The sequence below is a fragment of the Littorina saxatilis genome, linkage group LG17 (genome assembly GCF_037325665.1).
Source record: "Littorina saxatilis isolate snail1 linkage group LG17, US_GU_Lsax_2.0, whole genome shotgun sequence".
Taxonomy (NCBI): Eukaryota; Metazoa; Mollusca; class Gastropoda; order Littorinimorpha; family Littorinidae; genus Littorina; species Littorina saxatilis.
The window spans coordinates 42,221,293-42,248,856 of record NC_090261.1 but is presented as its reverse complement, the minus strand read 5'-3'; the positions used below and the strand labels follow the sequence as shown (position 1 = coordinate 42,248,856).

The 27,564-nt window shown below is 40.0% G+C and overlaps 2 protein-coding genes across 3 annotated transcripts; one reads left to right on the top strand and one right to left on the bottom strand.

The window, feature by feature from the left end:
- Nucleotides 1-715: 715 nt before the first annotated feature.
- LOC138952983 (SERTA domain-containing protein 2-like) lies at nt 716-9,035 on the top strand. 2 transcript variants are annotated; one of them, XM_070324750.1, is made up of 2 exons: nt 716-919; nt 2,238-9,035. In XM_070324750.1, the coding sequence occupies exons 1-2, from the start codon at nt 750-752 to the stop codon at nt 3,322-3,324; spliced, it is 1,257 nt and encodes a 418-aa protein (XP_070180851.1). In that variant the 5' UTR covers nt 716-749; the 3' UTR covers nt 3,325-9,035. The 2 variants fall into 2 exon arrangements, with proteins under 2 accessions (XP_070180851.1, XP_070180852.1); XM_070324751.1 differs by having other exon boundaries at nt 2,234-9,035.
- Nucleotides 9,036-9,157: 122 nt separating this feature from the next.
- Nucleotides 9,158-27,411, bottom strand: LOC138952981 (menin-like). The gene is made up of 6 exons (XM_070324747.1): nt 26,992-27,411; nt 25,708-25,860; nt 24,747-24,931; nt 21,030-21,070; nt 20,178-20,402; nt 9,158-19,232 (listed from the first exon to the last, which is right to left on the bottom strand). Exons 1-6 carry the CDS (start codon nt 27,404-27,406, stop codon nt 18,107-18,109), a joined length of 2,145 nt encoding a protein of 714 aa, XP_070180848.1. The 5' UTR covers nt 27,407-27,411; the 3' UTR covers nt 9,158-18,106.
- Nucleotides 27,412-27,564: the final 153 nt, after the last annotated feature.

Sequence of the window (27,564 nt, the reverse complement as noted above, 5' to 3'; positions counted from 1 at the left end):
CAAAACAAAAAAAAACCGAGCGCGCAGAAGCGGAGTCACTATGGATACTATCATTCGCCTCCAAACGAGCTTATTTTGGTTTCATTATGAACTATTTATCATTATTTGCAAAGCAATAGGTCATTTTTGCCCATCAGTTACGGTAAGAAACCCACCGATTTCCATGAAGTAGCCCTACCAAAAACCGTCGGAGTCTGTAAGCTTATTACGCAAATATGTAAGTGGTCAGATTGTGTGTGCCTGTGGTAGAAGGGGAAGAGGTGGGATGAAGGTGGGGGCGGCTTGTTCAAATTGTGTTTTTCGCATCAATTTGGGAGGTGAAAAGTCAGTACTAAAAATACATAACAGATAAACTTTATTCAGTGAAATGACGGTGGACTTGTGAGAAAGACAGTCGAGTAAGGTCGTCATGTCACATGTGTGATGTGTGACACAAAGCACGAATACTTCGCATACAGCGCGAGTTGAGTTGACCTTGTTTGCTTGCGCCTCCAACTAGGTTGCTTCCGGTCTTAAGGAGCGAATCGCCGTGTATACTTCTGTTGGATGAAAATAGTAATTAATGCAATACTATTTAAGATACAAAAGTTCTATCTGTGGGGTGAGAACTTATGACAAATTCTTTTTTATTATTTTTTGACTTATTTTACTTAATTCCTTACTCTTTATTTTTATACCACTGGCAATGACTGTGATTCGCCAATGCCTTCTCTGACGTCAGCACAAAGAGAAACGAGGAGCGGGGCTGTATGTCGGTGTTGTCGATGCTCGACCCGATGCTTCTCCAGTGCTCAAGCTCCCAAACAATCAAGCATGATTTTGTTGCAAAGGTGATCCCGTACAGACTGACAAAGTCTAAGTGGAAGCGTGTTCCAGATGCTGATCGAGTGAAAGTCGAGATAACTACGTTACTTAACCGGTAAGTTGACTGAAAACTTCTTTTTCACTGTTTGACTGTACTTTGCCAACGGGACAGTGTTTGATGTTCCTTGTGTTCGTGGTGAATGTTTCCGCATTTTACTTGGGTTCCTAGATAGCAGTTACACGAAAAATGCCTCAAGATACTTGCTACAATGTTTTCTAATATAATATGAAAATGGTATCACAGGTGATTGTAATTGTATGTTTTCTCGCGATTTTGCGAGTTGTCGTTTTCAGCTGTTCGTTGACCCATTTTTCTCGAAGTGAAAAAAATCGCCGGCCTTGTGTTTGAGCGAACTTTCTAGCAGGGGAGAAAAAAAAATGCGCTTAGAAATAACTAACCTCCCCTCCCACACAGCAAAGACTTGTTGGTTTGGATTTTATGTATTTTTTTCAATTTTATTACGATTACAAGTCAGTCAGCTGTTGATCGATTTTTCATGGCTGTTCGTAGCGACGGAGTTTAGCCCCTTGTTTCTCATTTTGGAACTTCCCCGTTTGCCGCCGAGCTTGAGCCTTAGTCATATGGGGCCTTGCCAAAAAGGAGGGGAGAGAAGCTGACTCAACAGGGCCTGTGTTGGTTTCGCTTGTGCTGGCCCCACATTTCACAAATAGTTGAGCTACTTCCTATTTCATATTATTTCATCCTGGGTTTTTTTTCTCTCTGTTACTTGAGTTGTGAAATGCAGAAACCATAGTTAGTACTAGCTTGAGTTTTTGAAACTTGTTTGTTAAAAGAATTAACTTTATAAATGTCAAGTTGTTAAGTTCACATATATATACTGCATGGATACCTTGTTTGAGTGAGGTGAGAACTGTGGCATACATGTATTAGTGTATAGCAACAGGCAGGACGTTAAAAAAAAAGTGAGGGGGGGGGGGGTTACTGACTAGTACTATTAGTATTACTCAACTACCATCATTCATATTATAATACTTTTACACTCTTACAGTGCCTGATTGTTTGTAGTAACATATCTACTTGTTAACTGTGTAATTGTTTTGGATTTTATTGTGAAACTTTGACTGTTGGTGATTATTGTTTTTTGATAGACTTTTGGTTCATAAGAAAACAATATGCATGTTTTTACTGTTGTCCCCCAGAATCAGAATATAACTGCATAAATTAAATGGTGTGCACTTAAAATCACGCTGCAACTGTTTTATTTTAGGAGCTAGATTAAAGGCCAATAGGAATTGAAAAGAATGTGTACATAGATTTACCATTATCTACAGTCTGATTTTAATCATTAAAACATGACGCCCGCTTGTTACTGTTAGCCATCTTTCAATCTTGTTTTTTTCTTTTCAGACAGAATGGCTTACACACCGAGAAAGGGGGTGAAGCGGAAGTATTTAGAGGAGGAGGTAGATGATATCAGCCGTTGTAGGCAGCGGCAGCGTATCATCGACATGTCCATGAGCAAGCTTCGTACCACAACCTACCGGCATGGGGATCCGGACCCATGTTTGCGGCGCTCTGTTCTCATTCTCAACACACTGAAGCAGATTGAGGCAGAGCTGAAAACAGAGGGTGTGGAGACTCATCAGTCTGCAGAAGCTGCTATGAATGGGATCCCGGAAATGTCGACCTCACAGCTGACTTTGGACCCGCTGCCAGATATGAGCACCTTTATGTACCCGTTGCCTTCTATCTCACCTATTCCAATGTCAGTAGATGCAGTGCCCGTGGAGGGGGGGGATTATGTGACACCAGACTCTTCTATTGTTGATCTGATGCCCGCCAAACCCTTGGCGACATGCTCACAGCAGGCCCTTTCCCAGGCATCACCTTCAATGTACTTTGGGGCACCTTCACAAGGTTCTGACTCTGTAACGACATCCTCCACCATGTGCTTTGACATGCCATCCGTGACCACTCAGTCACCATCAGCATTCTTTGATTCCACAGCCGCTGTCAACTCTGTCCTAGAACTACTAAAGATGTTTGGAGATGGGGATTCCAACAACAATTCCACTGCCAAGGGGCCTTACACCAACTACATCATCGATGAGAGCACACTGGACAGTCTCACAATCACAGAAGCAGATTTTAGTAGCATGGATCAGCAGCTGATTCCAGTGCATGGGTCGCAGACATCGGATCCCTCAGCCTCCTCCTTGTTACCTTCTGCAATGGCCGCCATGAGGTCGCATGGCACTGCTCTTTTATGCAGCTCTTCTGCGGGCACTGCATCCCCTTCTTCCATAGTGCAGTCGTCCAGCACAAGCATTGAAGACTTTGCACACTACCTGCAAGAAGCTTCAGAGTCTGCTTGTTCCAGCCCTCTGCGTTCCTCACAGGCTGCTGTAATGACCAATACCCAGTGTTCTACTTATTGTCGCAGCGATTCCACTCTTGACGATCTGGACAGCATTATGCAAATTCTTGTAGGGATGTAGACTGCAGAAGTGCAGTGGCGTATGGCAGTGCGTGAGCATGTCAACTGGTGATCAAACAAAGATTAAAAGTAATTTATTGAACTGGCTGTGACTGTGCGGTGTACAAGTTCTACAACTGATGACTTATTATTTATTGACTGTGTGTGACTGTGAGGAAATGTTAAAGCAGAGTTTTACCTGAGAGCTCTTTTCTTACTCATCATTCGGCAGACAGATAATTTATTAAGTTTACAGGTGTGATGCCAGACGTTCAGAGATGTGATCTCCGGGTTGAGCGACTATTGAAATAAAAAGATGTGATCTGAGATTTATCGACTGTTTATGTACTGCTCGAGTAATGGTAACTGACTGACATGTGGAGACTTAATTTTTATTTCACAATTTACAGTCTCAGTTACCTTAACTTTAAATGTATGAGTTTATAGGTGCAAAGCAGCAACCATTGTGGTGTGTGTGGAACTGGTACTGCCCTAATTTATACTGACTTACCAAAAAAACTGAACCGGGACAGCTGTCTGTCGTGTTTATCTACTGTCTGGATTTGTCACCCTTTCGTGGATGTGCAATTCATTGTTGCTGATACGTGCACTTTGCTACATTAACCTTGAACAAGCCCACACATCAAGTCTTTTAGGAGCAAGGATAGTCAGTGTTTGCTCATGTGTTGGTCTTCTGACTGATTTTTTTTCAGGTAGTAGTTTTTTTGCATTCAGTAAGTGACTAAGTCATGCATGTATGTATAGTGGTGCCTGAAATGTGGGTGCACTCTTGGAACCAAGCCAGTCTTGCCCTGTATTGTTATTGTGCTCAGTTAAGTTCATGTACAATAATAGACACATGTTCTGTCACAGGAAGGTCCTCACATTACAGGTACTGTTGTACTAGCAAAGACCTCAGTCAGCTGGTCAACTTTACATCACAGCCGTTTCCACTAGTTGAAGTGCCATGCCTTCATTCATTTCAAGGGTCCACGGTTAACATGGTTGAAGGTGTTGACGTCTGAATTTAATCAAACGTTTGCCAAACTTTGGTGAGGATCATGATTAGTGAACTATTTATTACGATTTTCATTGCAGATTGTATTGAACTTCTCAGGAAAACCCAATTTGCAAGAAATCATTTGATACCAGTGACCCAGATAGTGAACATGAACTGAGGTACGTCACAGCTGAAACTTAAACTGAAACGCTTTTGTGAAAAATGATTGTCACTTCAGGAGTTTAAGCTTGTGATACGGTTCAGAAACGACTCATTGACTTGTGGAGTCTGTGTTGCACCATGTGTTTGCCTCTGAGCATCTACCAACTTCTTCAATAACCAGACATGTCAAGACTGCAGATCATGTGACGGTCAAGTGTATTTTGGAAGAGATGTTTGTTTTTTACAGAAAAGTTTGTCTTCAGTGGCAGCAGATTTGGAAAGGTTGGACTGAAAAATGTTACGTGGCAGCAGAAAAGATACACTTACCAGAATGTATGATGACATCAGTAAATGTCATTGCAGAATGATGCATGTTGGAATGTTTTCATTCTGAATTTGTACTAAATTACTGAGTATTTATTAACCTGTCCGGTGTCTTAGCACGAAAACTAGAACTGGTATGGTAATAATATAATTTATACATGCTTGCTCAGCTGTACTTTTGTTCTTATGTTATGTTAAGTTTTTGTCCTGTTTGCAGATACATGCCGTATGAATGTGTCGGTCTTGAGTGATAAAACAACCCAACTTTGGACTGACTGACTACTTGTCATTACCACTTCATTCCATGATTGTTTTCACTTTCTGTTGCATGTTTTAGAAGATTCTGCCATGCTAGTGTTCCTGTATCTTGCTGACAAGTATTACGGTGTTAAAAGGTGGTCTCAGCAAACAGAACAATTTTAAATAGGGTGGGGTGCGCACATGTTACTGTGAATCATACCTTTTGCTAAAGCTGGACTTCCTTGAATGTCCTTTTTTCTGCACCAGTGTATGTGGTGACTCATTCAGCGAGTGAGGGGTAAAGTCAAGACCTTTTTTTCTTTTCATTGTTTATTTGCCTCGACATTTTCTACAATGACAAGTCGGCTGAAAGTTTTTGAGAAAAAAATAACGTAAGTTTTTGTCAGACTCTAAAAACTACTTTGTTATGGGTCTTCGTGGGGAAGGTTTCATAGGGCAGGGCAGACTAAGATACCAGCTTCATTGCCTGCTATGTTTGTAGACGTCAAGCCTTCGTTCAAAATTCTTCTTTTTTTCAAGGATATTTTTTCCTTGTCTGAACTTGACTCTGGGAATGAAAGGGTCGTCTTGTCTTGATTTGTCTCATTGGTGGAGTGGATAAGGGGGGAATTGCTGTGGTGGATGCGACTGATTGGGTTTGACACTGTTGTTGACTGAACGCTGTGATGTCTGTGCTATGTTCAGTTTATTTGTTTACAAGCAATTTGATTTTTTTTATCTGTACATAATGAATGACTGGCCTTGAAATATTTGGATCATCATTACCACATTCATACTGTTTGGAAAGGGCAGTCCAACGTGGCAATGCATTGTTAAATGGTGCTGTGATTTACTTGACTAAGATAACGTTATGAATCTTATATCCCCTCCTCCTTCCCATTCTGAACCAAAAGAAGGCAGAAAATGTGCTTTAAATTTACAAATTGTTGGGATATACTGTATGTTGTGATGCTTAACTGCTGCTCATTAGTTTTGATTGAACTAATTGCTTCAAACGAATGCATTGTCTGTTGGATTGTTCTTTCCCATGGGCCTTCAAAGATCACCTCGCCAACACACAATAAGGAATACTTGTTGACCTGAATTTCTATGATATTGTATGATTTGCTTTTCCCTTGGGATTCAAAATGTTTATGCAAACTGGTATTTACAAGTAGCTGGTTCAGTGGTTGGAAAGTTGGTGTCTGCTGTTGCCTAATTTTTATAAAGAGGAATTTCCTGGTTTAAAAAGTGTTCTGATTGTTTTCCTACGTAGGTAACAAATCTCACTCCGTTCAATGCTCAGTATACTTTTTTGGAAAAGGGGGGGAGGGCGGGGGGGATAAAATATTGAAAGAAGTAGGACATGGTTTCTTTCTTTTGCCTATGTTTAGTTGTTTTTCCCTGCTAATAGCTCTTGTTCAAAAACCTTGGATTGTTGCGCACTTTATTGGGCAGAAAACAAAAACAACGCTTTGCTGTGTTGGAAAGTTCGGGCGCACCCACGTTGTAAAGAACGAGCTCAGGCTAGTTTTGCGTTCCAAGTCCACGGCAGTCTTGCCCTCCCATCCCCTCTCCCATGAGCAGACCGGAGCGGTTCCTGCTCTCAGGAATTCGTTAGCGGTCCGTGTTCATTTCTTTTGAGGCGAATCCTGAGCTGTACATCGAAACGCTAGGTCCTTGTTTTCCACAATTAGACACAGTTCTCATCCTAATGTTCGGGTCCGTTTATGTGTATAATAGGATTTTCTTTGTTTTGTCAAAAACCGAGTATTTCTACGAACATCGAGCCGTTGCTGAATTGCGCTATTTATCCGGGTGCGGCTCTCCACTACATCCGCCGACATATTTCTCAACGAGCGCTGCGCGAGTGAACGAAGTCACGCAGTGGGTGTGTGGTAGCGAGTCGCCTTAGCAACGAGTTTTGTAATCAGGGTCAGGAGATGTGTCGTCTGCTCGTCGGGCGACTGTCGAAGTTTCAGCTCTCGCGTAGGACGCACATGAATACATTGACATAAAACAGGTTGAAGAAGAGGAGACGAAAACAAGAAAGAGATTTGTTTTTGCGTAACACTGGTCCTCAGTAACTAGTTTGTGTGTGTGCGTGTGCTACTTTGAGTCACATATAGACAGGCCTGCTACGACGACCCCTCCCCCCCCCCCCTCTTTTGTAGATGGTGTCTTGCCAAAAAATCAACAAACAACCGAAGTTGAACAGAATTGCAATGGAAAGCGTGTTTTTTTTCCTTTATGGCTAAGGTATGATGTGCTAAAACTGGCATATTGCTAAACTTCAGAAGTTGGCAGCGTGGTGGAAGTTCAGAAACAAAGCTTTTGCAAAGAATAACGCGGAAGCTGTTGGAGGTGATGCTGTAATAGATTGTGTAATGCCTAGTCGTGAATTTATTTAATTTTGCAAACGTGTACTTGTTTTGCTTCCTGCGCTTTACGAATTTGTTCCGCGCAGCCATGATCCTGGTATGGAGGTGCCCGTAAACATGTTTTCCGCTGTTGCTGCTGGCTTTCTGACGTATTCCCAAGTCCCCGTCTCACACTCGCAGTGTAGAGTCCGTGTTCAGTTGGTTGCGCGCCCGGTCGTGAATGGTTGTTGCCTTCTATACGAGTGCCCGCGGGCGGCTGTGGTGTTGCACTGAACCCTGCCTTCAGTGGCCTTTGGAAAGCAACCCCACAGGCGCACGATCTTTCACAATGTCACTCCTCCATCGCCAAGCATCCTCCGTTTAAAGAACCAATCCTTCTAATTGCACAGTGATAGTGAAGATTTTAAGTAGAACACAGAGAAAGGTAAAGAGAGAGATGTGTTGGGCGCACTTTCTGTGCTTTGTAGCATTGTAAAGAAAAGCCTTGCTTCGTTACATGTAGGAGTGGATTTTGAGATGTTACCTGATGGCATTGTTAAATTGTAAATTATTTACCCAGAATTAACTTAATTTAAGTCTCTGAAGGCACAAAGGAGGCTATTTTATGCGAGTTTTCTCTTCAACCGCTGTGGTAGTTTTAATTAGACAAAGGATTTTTATATCAACACTGATATTTCGAATGCGAATTTTAAATAGTTCGGGCTATAAAGATTGTTACTAAGATGTAACCGACTAATCGCACACACAGACAGGCAGGTCCATGCACGTTTTTTCCCCTGTAAAAATGTTGAAACATCCAGTAGAAGCTGACAGTGTGCATGATTCTTGGGACACCCTTTGATTTCTTACTGGCATATCAGTTTCTGCACCTCTTGTATTGATTTTTTGGGGTTGAGGTTATCTGTGTTTGCTGGAGGCTATGGCTGCTTTCCCATGCTGCCTTTTTCTAGCTTCACATGATAGATTGCTTGGTGGGACTGTCTTGTACAGAGATCAGTCCTCCACAAGTCCTGCAGACCTTGTGTTGGCTTTTTCTATAGATTTTTTTTGCACAGAAGTAGAGGCTTTAAAGGTGTGTGTTTTTTTTGTTTTTTTTTGGGGGGGGGTGTCAATGCAATTGAACAGCCCTTTCTCAATAGCCTTTTTGTTTTGCATGAAGGTGTTGCTGTCTGTTATTTAGAATGTTTTTTTTCACTGGAGATGTAGGCATTGATGGACAAAGTAAGGATATTTTGACATACAAAATCTGTGTATACTGCTTCCACTTGTGATTGTGTAAGGCAGTATTTTTTGTCAGGATATTTATATGAAAGGTGCCTGATTGGGATCAGAGTCTAAGTCTAAATGCTAATGCTGTTTATGGATGAAATCTATAAATTTCCAATCAAACAAATGGCTTCACATTGTAAGTTAATAAATGAGCCACTTGTATGTTATTTGAATCATGGATTTATTTATTTGTGCTTTGCTGTACATATTATTTATTTGTTTGACATGTTTTAATCGATCATCTCTGGCCAAGATGTCTTACAATGTACAAAGTCATTTCTATCTTCCGTACTGATTTATACATACAAGGTTTATTTCAAACATATTTATGGAATAAACAAATACTGAAATTGAAAACTCTGGTTTTGGTCGTTTTGTGTCTGCTTGGGGTGTGTATGTTTGTGTTCTTGAGGAGCTTCCACACATTTCACACACACTTAACCACACATACTCACAAGACATTTGAAATGCTGCAAAAATGAAATGAAAAGTAGTTTTATTGATCAGTTTTTTAGGGAAATGTACATCATAGTCTAATAAAGTTATCTCCCAAAGTCTGAAAAAAATAATAATATTGTGTTTCTTTCACTACTTGATTTAGTCTGTGAGAAGAGATTCTGTGTTAACACACAAAATGCACGTGACCACCTAATGAAAATCCTAATTGATACAGACAGTTATTGTGAGAAAAAGCTGTCTGACCCATTACTAAAACCTGAAGAATCCCATAACTAAGCCCTTCAAAAAAGTTACGTACCGGTTAAGAAAATGTTTACAATCTTTAAACATTTGCTCAGAATCAATGTCCAATTTACACCAACTACCGGTACCTTTTTTTTTAGATTTCACGAAAGGACTGAGTGTTGGTCTTGAAATATATTTGGCAGATGATTTTAATGCGCCAAGCTAAACACATGGAAATATTCGCTTCTGTGGGCAAAAGGATGTGGTTTTCGAAGTCATAAAATCAGCGCAAAACATACCAGTAGGGCAAAACCTTGCCATACTAGCACCACAACGGGGCCTGGCCATGAAGGGTGCTCACCCGGTACCCTGTGTGTTTAAAAGCTTACATAGTGACAAAATATTGCACTATATCCACATACCTCCACAATGAAAACTGATTCATTTCTTGACCGGTTCTTAACTTTTTCTGAAGGGTACACACCAAAGATGGTATGCTTCATTGCCTGCTAAGAAATAACTAATTGTCCAAAGGAAAACAAATGCATATTTGTGATACAATTTGAAAATATTTATATTTACTGCAGGTCAGTCTCACTCTGAATTCCAGAAAAATACATTATTTTCAAAGCTGAAGGTGAGATTTATATTGCTGGAAACTACCTGCTACATGTAATACACATTGCAGCAACCTTCTTACATTGCCTGACAATAGCTATACTACGCTCTACCTCAGAATAAGTCACCACTGCAATTTACTTCTGACTGGCTGCCTCCTTACAAGGGGATGTTATGGAAGTTTCTTCATAATAGCCGAATTAGTTTCATTACCAACTGAAGTTTATCTCTTCTCATTACAGTTTGCTTTTTAAAAAAAATTCATGAATGTCTGGTACAGGCTACCAGTGAAAATTTAAAAAACAAATCTGTTAAAGGAGCCATCATTCTGGTGTAAGTGATCATCTTCATTACCACAAATCTATTCAGGCTTTTACAAGTCATAAGACTGAAGCATCCTTCCACTTGGACACATACCAAAAATTACCAGTTTGGCTGCTTTCTGTGTAGATTGAAAAATGTTTTTTTCAGAATCAATGTTGGTACGTATACCTCTGTCAGTCTGGAAAATTAATTCAGCCCCCAGCCCCCCCCCAAGAAAAGAAAGAAACTAACTCTGTACAGAAAGCAGCCGTGCTGTTTTTGTTTGTGATTGTTCAAGTAAAAGGTTGTTCATATCCCATGTAAAATCCTGGGCAGAAATGAGATAAAGCACATGATCGTTTACAAACGCAGGAGTCTATACCTCTGATGACTTTATTAGTGTAGTCGGTTCAGCATGAACGTGAAGGAGATGTTGAAATCCAGTTTCAGTTACAGTGGTGATAAGAACTGAGTTGTTCACCTACCAGCAAACACATAACATTTAGACAATAAGCAGCACCATGAATGCAAGTCCGAAACAGTAAATAATTTCTCTCATATTTGCTAGTTTGGATAACAAAGTAAGCTGGTCATATTGCTGATGTGCAAATTGTGTACACACATTCTAGTTGGTTAAAGCTGTGGTCTATTTATGACTTTCCGGGGCTACAAGGTTGAAAAATAGGGATACAATCATGTACAGAATTCTGTACAGCAAACGCTACCTGAAACCCCACCTTTTCGGCGTGCATGACCTTGAGAGCTTCAGTCAACGCTTGAATTTTGCAGGGATAACATCTGGTTTGCTCTCTCAAAACTGATCATATTTTATCTTCAGAGATCAAGGGGAAAAAATAAACGCCCGGGCCCCGGCGAAGATTCGAACTCTCGACCTCGAGACTTCATGTCTCATGTCCTAACCACTAGGCTACTGCGCCAATTGAGAAAAAGAAGGAAAAACATTGATATGAATTAATGTTATGTTATTCTTGAAGCAGCATGATTTATACCTCTATCCGCCCATTGTTCAGAAGTGAATACATGTATAACTATTTCTTAGATGTCTGTTTTCAACTGCACAGAGCTTTGGAGATTACTGTTTGCAATTACTGTTCTTGTCATTTTTCTTGCATGTTGTAAATAGAGATATCGCAGCTATTTGCATGGCGCGAATGTCGTGTAGCATGACGGTGTAAACAATCATGTACTGCGATTCCGTGAAACATGTTTGCAAATAAAGGCAAATTTTAATGGCAATTTTTACGTTTTTGCAACGCATAAATGGTAATTCAAGCGTAGAATGATATAAAATTATCAATTTTATTTATCTTAGACAACACTGGTGAAGTGGCCTAGCGGTTAAGACATCGGCCCCGACATTTCGAGGCCCCGAGTTGGAATCCCTGCCAAGTTGTTTATTTTTTTCTGCTCGATCCTTCTTGACATATATATATACTCAGCTCTGAGAGAGCAAACCGGATGTTACCACTGCAAAATCCAAGCGTTGACTGAAGCTCTCAAGGTCATACACGCCGTATAGGTGGGGTTTCGGGTAGTGTTTGCTGTACAGAATTCTGTACATGATTTTATCCCTATTTTTTAACCTCGTAGCCCCGAAAAGTCATAAATAGACCACAGCTTTAAAACACAACAGTGCACACACACACACACACACAAGAATTCAAACCAACGCTTTTAGAATAGTAATAATGATAATAACAATCACAAAACAAATGTGCTTCACTTCACTAATGAATTAGTTGACAGTCGTTATCTTGTAATTTCCCTGCCTGGCGCTGGTACAGCGCAATACTTACAATAGTGGCTGCTAGTTATGTATCATACACACTTAAATTTGACTGATTGATAAAATGGACATGGTAGCAACATTACAAATCCTTGATTTTATGATAACCTTTAACACTAAATAAGTCATGTTTGTGCATGCCTCTGCCTCAATTTGTGACATGTCATGCTCAAGCTGATAATGGACATAATTATCTGCTGTATGAATGATTGTCTACAAGAAAAGTAATACAGAAAACTGATTCAGACCTGTAATGTCATTCAAAAACAACAAATCTGTTGTTTTTACTCTCTCTCGTGTTGTAGTATGTATTCTAGACAAAAACAAGGAAGAATGGGTGAGAATAAGAAAGCTGGATAGTTTTGGGTTGCACTGAACTACAACCTGGGATAAAACTGACCTGCATTGCCTGAAATGATTTCACAGATTCCACCTTTGTAACAGCTGCTAAACTGCAAATCTGTTTTGAGACTGAAGTGGGTCTGCGAGATTGCGAGAAAGATGGAGCCTTTTATTAAAGCTGATCATGACATGACTCTACTGAGCCTACAATTGCAAATACCACCGGGAACATCCATTTTCTCCTGGTTTTTTTTCATAAGTTGTTTTTCACCCCTTTTGGATCAAAACTCCAAATTCAGAAAACAAATGATGAAAATGCATGACATGTGACTGAGCATTTAAACAGCAATATGACAAAACAAGGCTGAATCTTCAACAGCGGAGTGCATTCAAGTGCCTGTTTACATGAGTGAAAAGAATGACACCATGAACAAATTTCCATTGTCTGTTCACAAGAAACGTTTTGTGAAGTAAAACTAAAGACATGATTTGTGAAAAGTAACAAGAAATGAGTAACACATAAATCCACACACAAAAATCCACATCAAAGCTAATAATGAAAAAATGGATGTTGCAAAGTCGTGTTCATATATTTGTCTGTAAGAAGATCTAAGAGAATCTTGAATGTCAACTTCTGTGAAATTTAATAAAATCATGTTGACACCATAGCAAACAATATGTGATTAGGATGCTCATACTTGTACAAATATTAACCTAACAGTGTTAATGACAAGTTAGGAGTCTAGTGTTGCTTGAATGTGATTAAAATCAAAAAAGTACAGTTTTGTTCTTATTAACACTTGAACAGACCTTCAAAATAAAATCATTATCAAGTTATTAATCTATTTTAAAATGTCTCTTATCCAGTGTGAATCCTGCTTTTTCTTGGATTTTCAAACACCTGCAAATGATTTAAATTCATGCAACTCATGAAAATAAAAGAAGAAACGAAAACTGATGTTTTACATGTTATGATGAACAACCCAAAACGGGTTTTTATTAAATAATAACAAAGTATGTGACCAAAAATACAGATTCACAGGTAATAATTATATGCAACATAACTATTTGACATTTTCTTTCTGTTCGCAAACCCCTTCACTTTTTTCAAACCTTATATGTCGTTATACCTTCCTTATTCATTTGCTCTTTTTCTTTTATTCTCAAAACACAGGGCAGACAACTCATAGTGTATGCTTGACCAGCCAAAAAGACTTTTACTGTTTTAGAAGAAGGCAGTTGTGTATGCCGTATTTAGTCAAAAATAATAATTATGTTACTTTTTTTGTTATGTACTGACATTACTAAATAGCCCAGGAGGAAAAAAAGAGCATACATGATTCAAAACTGTTTCAAACACAACAACAAAAGCACACATTTGGATTACAGCTCTGAAAATGGACGGCTGTAATCTTAATTACATTACAAGTTGCTGTAGATATTCTGTAAAAACAAACACAAAGCACCCGGGCAAATGCCATGAACATTATAATGTATCCCTGTAGATTCAAGGTGAGATAAACCAGGATCCGAGAAGTGTTGGGTATGCAGCACGTTCTTAACACACACACATTTCCGTACATTACAATCACTCAAATGTGCTGAGATGGGATGACTGAATATTGCACAAACAGTGCTAAAAAATAATAATAAAAAGATCAAATAAAAAATCCGAGTTACTGTATAAACACCTGTTTGTAGCACTCAAATCCAACACAATTACAACAATCATGATATTACAACAAAATGTTACAGTGGTACCGGTGATGAAAGGACACCCTTGGGACCAGCCAAAAGTGCCTCTACCTTGCAAGATGGCCTTTCAAGTGATGGATACTTTAGTTTAATGTAATGGATACTTTAGTTTAATGTAATGGATACTTTAGTTTAATGTAATGGATACTTTAGTTTAATGTAATAAATAAACAAAGGGACAAAGCAAAGTACCCTTTATCTGGAGGTGTCCTTTCATCAGAGGGGCTTGACACAACAGGTAGCACTGTACTAAATTAACACTGTGAACATCCAACTACAAGGGTGATTAAAACAACAGCAACAAAAAGGCAATTTAAGTCTCTGCTCCAAAATGTTACATTCTACTTTTTGTGTGAAAAAAAATTGAAAGGCTTGGCTCTGCTTAGATTGTATCCACATGAAATGTGGTTTTTACCCCAGTGCTGAAAAACAATAAAGTAATGTTGAGTGAAATCAGATGGAGCGCGTGTAAGAGAGAGAGAGAAAGAGAGACAGAGAGAGAGTGTGTTTGTGTAAAAGAGAGAGAGTGTTTATGATGGAGTAAAACAAGGGAGATAACATCTGCTGAAGACTGACATGCATGCATGGACAACCTGGTAGTTGATCCACATGTGTGATTTTTTCGACAGTGTACCAAAGTTATGTTACAAAGTGTTGTGTGATGTACTAAAGGAAAAATTGATGTGGTTGATTGGACTTCTCCTAAATTACAAATATACAAATGAAAGCCGGCTTCATCCCCTAGAGGTTAACATACAACATGATAGTGAATGTTACCTCCCTGAAACTAACTAAAAAAATATGCACATGTACAATCAAAGCAATGTGTGGTTGGTTGTAAAGGTGGTTTGACTAAGAAGCACACACTCAAATGTCAATATAAAACATGCATGAGGATGAATAACCATTTCATAAAATAAAACCACACTGTATGTATACATGAGCTAAATAACAGCTGAAGAGCTCTTTCAACTCAACAGTTAAAAACATACATCATAAATCTACGCTAACCACTGCACTGCATGTTAAATGCAAAGTCAAAAACACATCAAAACTGTGAAACATCACAAGCCTGTACATATAAGGTGAAATCAATAATCACTTTGTTCCTTCTTGTTTTGCTGCCAAGTTTGTGTAAATTGGATAACAATGTGAACGTCTACGGTATATACAGAACATGCTATATGGACAAAACTTAACAGCCAAGAGAATCAGCTGTAACTGACAGTTGAACGAATGGACAAATAAGTTCATAATAAATATGTACGATAAGTAAAAATACTGAGCTTTGGGAAAATGATTAGAAATGAGAGCAAGCTCTGTGGAAAAAACATGTGATGGCCACGCTTTACATAAATGAACACTGAGAACGAGTGACAACATAAAACCACATTTATGAATTTTATGAAAACAAAACATCAGTCACTGCAAAATGACAACAGTTGAAGCACAAGAGACACATTTCCATGAACCATCACAACGCAAGGGGAAAAAACAAACTTGAAAATGAACACATGAAGTTTCATAAATTACATACAATTATTTACATGATTATGTACACAGGATCACCATTCCTGATATGAAAAAAAAAATCCTTCTGGGGCAATGTACAGTTCCCTTGGCAAAACAATGAGAATGCACTAAAAATATTTTCCATCCCAAAAATCTAAACATTTGTTTAACATTACATGCATTTGCTGCTTTCTCTCTGTCAATCCCGAACATTTAAATGTGTATTGTTTTTTCCAGCAATACTTTTTTCAATGAAAACTTAACAGAAAGACATTCCAATCACTCTCCATTATTCTGAAGTTATCAAGAACACTGTCATTTCATATGTGTCATACAGGTTTCAACTGAAAGTAACCTGTTCTTTTCCTGTTTAGAAAAAACATAACCTCTTTCCACCACAAATCTTTGTCAAAAGAAATAAATGTATGCAATTTCACACTTGTATACAACAGACTTGTACAATTTACAAAGAGCGGAAATGTCCAACCATAAACATAAAACATAAGCGTGAAAGGGCCATAACTGCTTTCAACGCGTGGCAGCTCTATTTTCAGATACATGCAACTCCCCCAGACAGGGTTCTTCAGAGCAAGTCCCAGCATACTGGGATATCTAACAGACATTCCACCACAACATGTATATATATATATATATACACGAAGAACAGAGAGCCTCTCATTATTGTGTCTCTTCAGATACTTTGGACACAAAGGACTAAAAGCAATTTTTGACTTTTAAAAATCGACATGTGCAAACATCGAAAATGTCCATCTCTCAAAGAACCTGCCCAGGTTCCCTGTAAGTGAAAATGCTGAGACGAGAAAGCGCTGAAACTGGCTGCATCAAAAAGGTGACGTCTACCTAGACAGAAAAATCTTATAACTTACGTGGATCCGTTAAGTATCCTTTTCCAACCATCGCGGCAAGGTATGTACAAATATAAGCATGTACATCTAAAAACGTTTTATATATACAAGAATTTCATGACAAAAAAAGGCTCAGAACCCTCCTTTGGGGAACACTGCACAACTTACTGTTCAACTTCAAGCACACATTCAGACAGTCAGCTACTGTTTTGTACAAAACCACTTTGTGTTTCTCTTTGTACAAGTGTCTGTACATTTTTACAAGTTCAATCTCTTTGACTGATGTAGTGGATCTCTTGCAAATGTTTTGATGTCCTTTAAGATTAACAGAGAAACCATGAAACAAAACATTAACACATGAAGGTAAAACATACCCAGAAAACAAACAAAAGATGGAGAGATAAAGGCAAATGCTATAAAATTTTAAAAATCTAAAAAAATCCAAATCCACAAAATAGTAACCTTTCTCCCTCCCCATCACCAGTAGAACAAATTGAACATAAAACAGTACATGTACTAACACATGGTGACTACCATGTAACATACATAAACTGTTAGTGTTACCTTTGAACAAAAACACCAACAATTACTCTACCGAGTCATGTTCATTGGAATTTTTGTGTGTAAATGTTGCATTTTGCGGGTGCCATCCACATTTGAACTTTATCAATGCGTGAAGTAGGTCTTGTTTTGATTCAACCAATGGAAATCATTCAAAGTCATCGCAACCCCTGGTTTACTGATTGTCATACAAACAGGGAAACAGCTCATGACACACTAGAGACAACACTAGTTTAATCGTACATTAGAAAAACAAAACAAAAACAATCAGCTGTAAAATGTAAATTGAAGTTCAGAATTTTGATAATCCTTTGTTTCATCTCATAAACGAAATGGTAGCAATGAGACATATATTCAGGTAGAAAATGTTAATTTTGACTGACATATTTTCTTTATACAATTAGCAATATTTATCCCACTAGCTACATAAATTGAAGCAATATGAACAGTTCTGATACTGGCCAAAAAAAACAACCCCACACTCTATCTGAAACTTGAAACTAAATTTGCACAATGTTTCAAACCAAACACACTAACTTCAGCTGAAATATAGACCATCATTTTACATATATAATGTATTATGGAACTTACAATTCAATCTATTCATGTCTTCAAGTTGTGCATGAGCTGTTTCTTACACAATTAACAGATTTACGTTGCTATGCCAAGAAATTGTTTTTTACGCTAAGCCACAAACTGTTACCTAACAATATTAAGACAGGACCACCCCCCTCTCCAATCTAAGTTGGTACATCTGTACCTTGTCTTTCAGTCTATACAACGCCCCATTCCTACAGTATCACCCCCCCCCCTCCCCCGAACTACAAACAAAACAGAAAACTCACAGTACACATTAAAAAGTTACATATGTGGAAAGCATTGATGCATGGGAAAGTGAGGTACCAAGGACATGTTCAGCTTTACTTTCTAACCCCTTTTTACGAAACAAGCAAAAAACACATAAAAAACACACAACAAAATTACTCTCGCCTTGTTCGTTTTCGCACTGAACCCAAGTCTGCTTCCATTCCTCTCTTTCCCTTTCTCTGTTGCACCTGTGATTGTGCTGTAAGCTGCAATTTGATAGCATTGACGTTCAGTTTGGCCGACGTCAGGATCTTTCTGAGACCCTTCATCTTTTCGCTGCGAAGTTCTATAGCCACGTGCTCGCGCATGCTAAACAGATCTGAGTCTGAGGATGCAGGATGCACCGCGTCAGATCGCTTACCACACAACATCATGTCTGCCGGGCTCTCTGCTTTAAGCATGGAGTCCAGAGACAGGCCAATAAATGGCGACCCGTTTGACTTGGTGCTGAGAAACTCATCAACGTCGTCGCCTGCGTCTTTGCTGTGGAAACTGCCGGCTGAGACAGAAGTGGAGGTGACGGACGTAGAAGTGGCCGAAGTGAAGGGCTCCCCCCCACCCAGCAGGTAGTCTTTGTTGAGGATGGAGGAGCTGCAAGCCTGCGCTAGTGCTGCCATACTGACGTTGCGAACGTCGTCGCTCTCTTCCTCTCGTCCCCCCTTGGACACCAGCTCTTCCATCGCCGACTTGATCTGTGCTTCTTCGTTCTTTGCTTCACTCGTTTCCGTTTTCTCACTACCATTGTCGCTGGTATTGGTTTCTGCTGCCTGAGATCTCTTTCTCCCCCGCCGTGTGCGCTGCGTGGCAGCTGTGTCTTTTTCCTTTTCTACCCCCAAGGCTTTCTGACTAGCTGCTTGGTCCGTTTCTTTCTCTTGCTTGTCTTTTCCATTAGGCTTGCTGCTGTCCTTCTCCTCACCATCTTCATCCTCTTCCTCCTCGTTCTCCACGTGAATGTCTAGAAGGGATCGCACGCGCGGATCAAACTTGGAGAGGGAGAAAGTGAACTGCTGGGCCCAGCCTGTGTGTAGCACTGGTGTTGAGCTCCCTTCCTCCCATTCGCAGATTCCGTCATAAATCCGGAGCAGGTCTGCATAGACGGCCGGGTTCTGCAGAAGAGATGACTCTCCGCTGGACGAGGATTCTTCTTTGAAACACACCTTGGCAATGGTTGGGATAAAGTCGTTGGCAATCTCCAGGAACTCTTTGTAGACTTCCTCGTCTTCTCGGGTGTAGTTGTACCTGAAGCATTGTCAAACCACAAATTTAACTGACCAATCTGCTAGCAGTTTACTGTATTACATTTTTTTCTCTCTAAAATTCAAAGGTAGCACTCACTGTGCACAAATGTTGCATTTTAGAGGTGCAAGATGCATTTTAGCCATATCGCTGTGGAAAATAAGTCTTGTTTTGTACAATCTACACAAATCACTCAAAGCCAGGACGACCTGAAGAGAGAAAGAGAGTGAGAACAGGTTAAGAAGTCTTCACATGTGTACATAGATGAAAGAGAGAGAGAGGGAGAGAGAGAGAGAGAGAGAGAGAGAGAGAGAGAGAGAGAGAGAGAGAGAGAGAGAGAGAGAGAGAGAGAGAGAGAGAGAGCGAGAGAGAGAGAGAGAGAGAGAGCAAAGAAGACTAAAAAAATAAAAAAAATAAAAAAACAACAATCATTCATACATGTGCATTAGTACAAATGTAAAAATGAAAAACTAAGAATAAGGTCATTCTCAGAAATGATGATCCAAAGTGTTACAATGCATACTCCCCCCCCCCCCCCCCAAAAAAAAAAGAAGAAAAAAAAGAAGTGAGAATACATGGAATGAAAGTGCTTTTAAGAAAAAGCACTGTGTCTGCTATTCCTAACCATGCAAAATAACTGGTAGAAAGAGTGATTGGCTGTCACATCAGTGGCATTTCCATGATGAATGTTGTAACATGGAAACAAACAAAAAATAAACTTTTACATTTTTTCTCTGCAAACCAAAATCATCTCATCGAATCAATTCTATATTGAGCAGTTTTTAATGACTTCTACAACATTCTGTTTCTGTAACAATTTGATCTGTAATGTTACACAACAAAACAACATGTTTTGATGACAGTTGTAACATGGAAACTAGACCACCATTCCTGAGAATGACCAAAACACAAAAACCATCAACACACAATCGTTGCGCGCATCCTTACCCTTTTATAACTGATGCAGCCTCCGCCCACGCATGGATGGCTTTTGCGTACTGTTTGTGGCGGTACATGTACCCTCCGAAGTAGGTGTAGGGATAGACATGCTGATTGTTGTAGTGAGTTTGGGCCACTCTGATGGCTTCCTCGAACAACTGGTTAGAAGTGGGGTGCCCTGGGATAGACGAGATCTCTTCCAGGTCTGCCAGGTTGCCAATTGCCATGGGGTACCTGAGGTAAGCATAGCACATTAAAGAAAAATTCAATTAAGGCATGGGATTTACACAACCTGTGCACAGGAATACCAAGTTGCCACCACACGGCTGATTCCTTAGCACGGTGTGGTGGTTTGAGTGCCTCGATGACCCGGAGAGCTATGCCAGCGGGAGTGTAAACTCCTGGTAGGGCCACCCAAGCTGGACAGGTCAAAGGGTAGAGGTCAGACTAATTCAGCCACCTCTCCCCGAGGCTAATGGGGTATGAGAAGGATCACTCAGACAAAAAAAACAAGGACGGGGGACGTAACGACAGTGCAACGCATTTCACTCCCATGATGGACAACAATGAATACCAAGTTGTAAGTAGAATGGTTTTTTCAGTTCTTGTAATTTTGCAAAAGCATTTGTTTTGCAGATAGATTCGATCTTGTGGAGTTCAAAAAGCAAACACCAGCCAATATTTTTATTTTTTTATAGTGTTTAACACAAATGTATGTTGTGCAAATTATGCCCCCTTTTCCAAAACACTGTCACACACACACACACACACATGCGCACACACACTGTACTGTTTGCCTGTTTCTTTCAAACTTTTTCTTTAGTTTTGTCTACACTAAAGTTATTCCTACAATATACCCACCTTGAAAGATGACCTTTTTGATACAACAGGCACAGCAGTTCCTAAAAAAACAAAAATAATACAAGTTAGAATTGCATGTACTGTGCATTGTTCTAACGATACTGTCTTTCTCGCTATCACACCACTCGTGTTCACCATCACAGATCTGTTCAGGCTTTCACATGAAATAAGAGCATCCTGACTTTCACTTGGACACATACCAATAATCAAGAAGTTAAACACAATTCTCATTCTGCACAGGAAACAGACAGGCTGTTGATTGTTGGCATGTGTTTAATTTGAACTTTGAGGATAATTGGATGATCTTATCGGAATATCCTGTGTAAAAGCATGAAGAGATCTGTGTTGGTTAACATGATCGCTTAAAGGCCTTCCTTTAATTGAGCTCAAAGTTGTCTTCGCGAAGACTTCGCGAAGTCCTGTTACCATAAATTCAGTGCCAAAGCTTCATGCAGCGAGCTTTGTGAACAAGATTTCGCAAAGTCTACTTTGCCCCATTAATATCAGGGCAGCTGTTGGGTTGTGGCTCTCAAAATCTGTTCATCAGAATGAGTTCTCATGTAACTGAAACTATACTTAAAAGTTACTTGGTGATTTTAACAGCTTGATAACACAAGTCCGAAGATTTTAGACATGCTACAATGTCTTTAATCGAAGAAAGTTTGCATTCTTGGCTGAGTCAATGCAGCCCGCTCGAAAATTACTTCCCTTGGACGCGTGACGTCAGCCGAGGAATCGGCCGGGTTGAACGGCGCTCTCTTTATGCCGTGTAGTGAGCGCAATCGGGTTGTCTAGTCAAGCCCTAAAGCATACTTCACGGGTAGGTGAAGAGAAACTTAGGATGGGGTGTCTTCTCCCAGGCCAACATTTCGCAGTAAAAAACGGAGTTTATAAAGTGTCTTCCGTCCCCCTCCTGCTTTTGTTGAGGTGTTCCCACTTGAACCCTGTTTTTGTTCAACTTATTGGCATATAATGTCACGCGTCGAAGGACACAAACACACACACACACACTCACACAGACACACACATTTACCCACAAACACACACCCACACCCACATGTGTAATCACACACATACACAAACACACACACACACACGTGTTATCACACACACACACACACACATACGTGTTATCACACATACGTGTTATCACACATGTATACGTGTTATCACAATCAATCAATCAATCAATCAATGAGTCTTATATCGCGCATATTCCGTGGGTACAGTTCTAGGCGCTCTGCAGTGATGCCGTGTGAGATGAAATTTTATACGGCCAGTAGATTGCAGCCATTTCGGCGCATATTTACCTTTCACGGCCTATTATTCCAAGTCACACGGGTATAGGTAGACAATTATTAACTGTGCCTAAGCAATTTTGCCAGGAAAGACCCTTTTGTCAATCGTGGGATCTTTAACGTGCACACCCAATGTAGTGTACACGGGGGGAGGTTCGGACACCGAAGAGAGTCTGCACACAAAGTTGACTCTGTGAAATAAATTTCCGCCGAACCTGGGATCGAACTCACGCTGACAGCGGCCAACTGAATACAAATCCAGCGCGCTACCAACTGAGCTATATCCCCGCCCGGCGCTACCAACTGAGCTATATCTGAGCTATATACACACACACACACACATACGTGTTATCACACACACACACACACACACACACCAGGCATGGGAATTGAAAATTGTAAAAAAGGCTGAAAATTTATAACTGAAGACGCGAAGCGTCAAGTCGACGGCGCAAAGCGCCTAGCCTTACTAGGGGGGTCCGGGGGCATGCCCCCCCCGAAAAAAAAATTCTCCAAAGAACCCAGATGGTGCAATCTGGTGTCATCTGAGCTCCAAGTTTGCCATTAAATTCTGTTTTTAGAATCAGAGTTTTTAGTACCAATTTTTGCTTTTTTGAAGAAAAAAAATATATACATGTATTATATGGTTTAAATTTGTTAAAAAATTGATCTGTTGAGACAAACAGGAAAATGTAACTTGTAACACAATCTGTGCAATCTGGTTTACTTTCAAACATAAAAGTTCAAGTAACTGAGGCGGGCGGTTGCAGTGCGTGAACAAAGTACGGAAAGTTTTCGCGAGCTTTTGCGCAAAGGCAAAAGTAACCGGTGCTTTTTTTGTGTGCCTCCCCCCTTTATTTTTTCGGCGAACACTTTTGCTTTTTCGACGGAACAACAAAAAAAATCGGCGGAAATCCGCCGACAATTCCCATGTCTGACACACACACACACACACACACACGATAACCATCACAATTTGACAAATTCATCTTTGATTTTTTTGCGGCCGAACCCCCCTCCCCCATTTTCCACACTAGATCCACTGTTTCATCTTTGTCTTCGTCTCTCTTCCCTTTATCTTATCTCGTCTACCTACTTGAGTGAGTAACTGAAGAGGTATTGTCATTATCTCTTTCCTAGATTTTCCCACCGACAGAGTTGGTTTTTGTCTTGAATTCAGTACTTCACATGTACACGGTAATTGGCGTGACAGCTCAAGCGGACCTTCTTCAGTGTAAAGTATCTGCTGACCAGGGACACGAGGGTCTGTGGTTGAGCAACTTTATGGTTTAACCGGGTGGACTGGGAGAGTAGCAACAGCATGTGAACCACTTTAGAAATAACTTGTGAAGGTTGCAGTTGGTCAGATCAAAGAAGAGAAGATGGGAACATGGGTCCTGAGAAGATACCACCACCCTAATACTTTACTTTGTGCAAGAATCAATCACGCGTACAGCATTACAGATGCCCAGCTGTACTCTGCATTGTACTGTAAACTTCGCAGCGGCCTTATCGGGTTCCTCGGATGACGTCACTGCCAGGCTAACGCTGCGGCGTCTCTTCTTGTGCTGACAGAGTTGTCGGTCGCGGATTTTGAGTCGTTTCGGCCTGCCAACTGCTTCGTTTTCTTGCGGATTGTGAGAACTAGCAGAAAGTTTCACTCATTTTCATGGTTTCAAACTAATGATAAAAGTATCTTCTTCTGGACCAAATCAACAGTCTTTGGTTGAATCAACTCGGAAAACTCTTAAACGCGTGTTTGCACACGACTCCGCGCATTTTTGAGGCCAGGCAACCCGACAGCTGCCCTTTAACAACCTACAACAGAAGGAATGTACTGCAGGGACAATCTGAGCAATAAGTCCATTCTGCCAAAATACTGCTCTTATTCTTAATCAGGGTTATTCCTTTCAAACATCGTGGATGATCTAAAATCCTGTAACATGCAACAAAACTCCATGCCTCACAGTCATAAACAATTTGAACAAAGTTACAATATGAGACTGTTCATCCTCACAAGAAACAAAGCAAACAGGACAAAAATTAGATAACACAGATTTGACATCATATTCAGGATTGATCATAACCCCTTAATATTCTGAAGTTGACAATAGTAATTCATGCATGATGTATGTATCATGGTTTGAAAATTGCATCAAGCTGCTTGCTTGAAAACAGTGTAGGCTACATTAAGTGTCATACCACACTGTTTCGAAGATTGATGAGTCATGCTACAGTCTTTGAGCTATGCATCTCTATTTTCTTGTCTAATTTAGCATGATGGAGAATTGCTTGAACTGAAGCCCCATGTGCAGTTACGATCTATATCAATACCAGGCAGTCTTTTAAGAATGTGTGATATTTACAGTTAGCAAGAATGTGACAAATGTGCTGTTTGCTGCAACATATAAATTCCAACCTGCTGCAGGGAGCCCATTTCAACACTATCAATTGTTGCGGAAATGGCAGGGTTGATACTGGACACCATGGCTGCAGCCTCCATCTGCCGTGTGCACACCACTGGCTGGCCGTTCAGGTACAGCCATGCCTTGTCTCTTACAGCCTCTGTGATTGGCTGCCCTCTCTTGTCCTCATTTCCTTTTCCTGCAAAAAACACATGTGTTCTTGTATTAATTCTCATTCAGATTTTACAGATAAAAAATATGACTTTTGGGTGTGTTGGCAAGTCTCAATTTTCAGTAAACTGGACTTCACTGCTTGGTAAACTGGTCCAATCAAAATATCTTTCAAGTGGTGCTGATACATACAGTACTGATAACAACAAATACATGTATCACAAGTTGCTGTCTGCAATGACAATCTTCAGCAGTGTTGTGGTACTTAAAGTTCTATACTCAAAATATTCAGTTACACAACTCTCCTTTACAATTATACATAGAAATTGAATGACAGTCAGAAATGGCCAAATCTCACAATTTTAACTCGCCAGCCGGGCGAGTAACTTCAAGAAAGTCACTAGGCCGGCAGAAATTTCGCAGGTCCGGTACATATAACAGTTGCTGCATCTGCAGTGTTTATGGCTTTGAAACTCCATATTACAACCAAAAGTGTTGCATTGGACCAGAATGTTCAATGGCCAGCTGGGCGAGTTGCCAGGCGGCTTCTACTGGCCCGGCGGATTTTGTACTCGCCCCTGGCGATCAAGCGGACGATTTGGCCATCCCTGACAGTTTTACAGCACCATCTATGCCCACTAAAAGAAAACTTACAGATGTCACATCTCATTAATTACATGTCAAGTGTCACAAGCTCAATAAGTGCAACCATTAAATTTGTTCTGTACCAGGTTTAAAAATATTGAAATACAGTTATTTTCTTCCGATTCCTCTACCACTACAGCTATCCGAACAGTTACAAACCATGCCATGTGACTTCCGCTGTTTCACTGCTGTCCTTGCCAAACACCACCCACGCATGATCTTCTGACAGAGACAGCTTCACATCCTTGAACCCCAGCACCTGGCATGCCGCCACTACAGCAAACGCTACGCCAAAACAATCCAGCTTATTTCCTGAAAAAAAATGGTCATCATTAGTAAATCACAGTTTAATCAAGGCGTAATTTTCTGCGAACTGAGATGCATGCAAAGTTATCGATCTACAATACAGCAGCCAGGTGAACTGACAGTGACAATCATGACCAGACTGCTCAAAATCAAACCAAATGATTGCTCAAAATGCTGAGCTGATTAAACTAGTAACACAGCACATCAATAGAGGAAACAACAACAACAAACTACACATACTGTTACATCACATTCTATGAAAGGACTAGCCAGAAGGGCCTGTATAGAAAACAGTTTGGCGACAAGATAAAACACATATAAAATACTGACAGGGTTCGCACATTATTTTGCCTCAAAAATAAAAAAAGTAAAGACTTTTAAGGACCCCTATATTCATAACAAAACTTAAAACAATTTGTAAGTATCAACCCAAAATAAAATTAAACAAGTGAGTACTCAATGCCCGTTAAACTTAAAGTAACTCAGTTTTGCCCCTTAATTATCCACTTTCTTTGTACATGGGATGCTTGCACGCTTATTTAACTGATGTTTTGGGTTAAATCTCATATTTTTAAAAAGTACTGTTTCACAAAGGAGCCTGTACATTCACACATACTGACATAGGACACACGCTTTTAAAAATAACAAATGTCAGTCACAGCATATTTTAAAAACTCTTCGTTTTACAAACCCAGAAAAAAAATTTACAACTTTTAAAGACTGTGTGATCTCTGTGTACAGTGTTTGTGTTTTGGATTTTGAAGCTTGACCTGTGAAGCTCACTGACTTTCAGTTGCAACAAAAATACCCCTGTGGAACACTATTCAGTTTACAAAATTAACAAATCAAACTTCTGTTTACTGATCCTATTTAAATACAACATAGTTACTCTTTGAATTATAGATGACCTGATAGGTGATCTGTCAATTAACTCTGGAACATTAACTCAATAACTGTGCCCGGTTGTTCAAAGATGCTAAAATTATCTAATTTTCATGTTGTCGTGAAAAGGTCTGCCAAGATCAATGTCAAGAAAGAAACTATAATGACTACCAGTTCGCACGAGAATGTCTGTCACAGCTGTCACTGGGTCCTAGCGATATGTAAACAATGACGTCGCTAGTTTCGATTACGTACCAGTGAGAAAACTGAAGAGTGACTGCAAATGGGCTTTATCTTTGTAATAAGCCCGTGTCAGAGACCCCCACACCACATCTGATACCCTCTTGACTAGTTCTCGTGTGGCGTATTCTGATTCAAACTTGGTGAGATCGACGGCGCCTTTAATCAGTGCTGTAAATTTGGCGTACAACGCCTCGATGGTGTCTGCTTCCACAACAGGAAAGATGGGAGTTATGGTCTTGGATTCGTCAACATTGCTGTGCGACGATCGGTTCATCGTCAGCGTGTTTTCGATACATCCTAACACAATAGAGAGGAGAGCCAAGTCAACCTCATCTCCTCTTTCAAGCTGATCACTGAATAAGTCAACGACAGCCTGGATGCTAGTTAGCGGGAAGTGCTGCTTCTCGCGATCTCGAAAGCCCGCCATCTTGATGCCGTAATTCGGACACACAAACAGGTGCTGTAATCTCTATGCACAAATTAACATTCTCATTCAAAATCGCCTCTATAATTTCATCTCACAAGGGTTCTTTGAAACTAAAATATAATTTATTTATGGAGGATTCATCTATTTAAGCTTTGTAA

Excerpts from the sequence above, each read along its gene's own strand:
- LOC138952981 (XM_070324747.1), bottom strand. The coding sequence starts at position 27,406 with ATGGCGGGCTTTCGAGATCGCGAGAAGCAGCACTTCCCGCTAACTAGC. Across the intron at positions 25,861-26,991 it reads ACTCTTCAGTTTTCTCACTG|GAAATAAGCTGGATTGTTTT; the intron begins GTACGTAATCGA and ends ATTTTTTTTCAG. Across the intron at positions 24,932-25,707 it reads AGCGGAAGTCACATGGCATG|GAAAAGGAAATGAGGACAAG; the intron begins GTTTGTAACTGT and ends TGTTTTTTGCAG.
- LOC138952983 (XM_070324750.1), top strand. The coding sequence starts at position 750 with ATGTCGGTGTTGTCGATGCTCGACCCGATGCTTCTCCAGTGCTCAAGC. Across the intron at positions 920-2,237 it reads ATAACTACGTTACTTAACCG|AATGGCTTACACACCGAGAA; the intron begins GTAAGTTGACTG and ends CTTTTCAGACAG.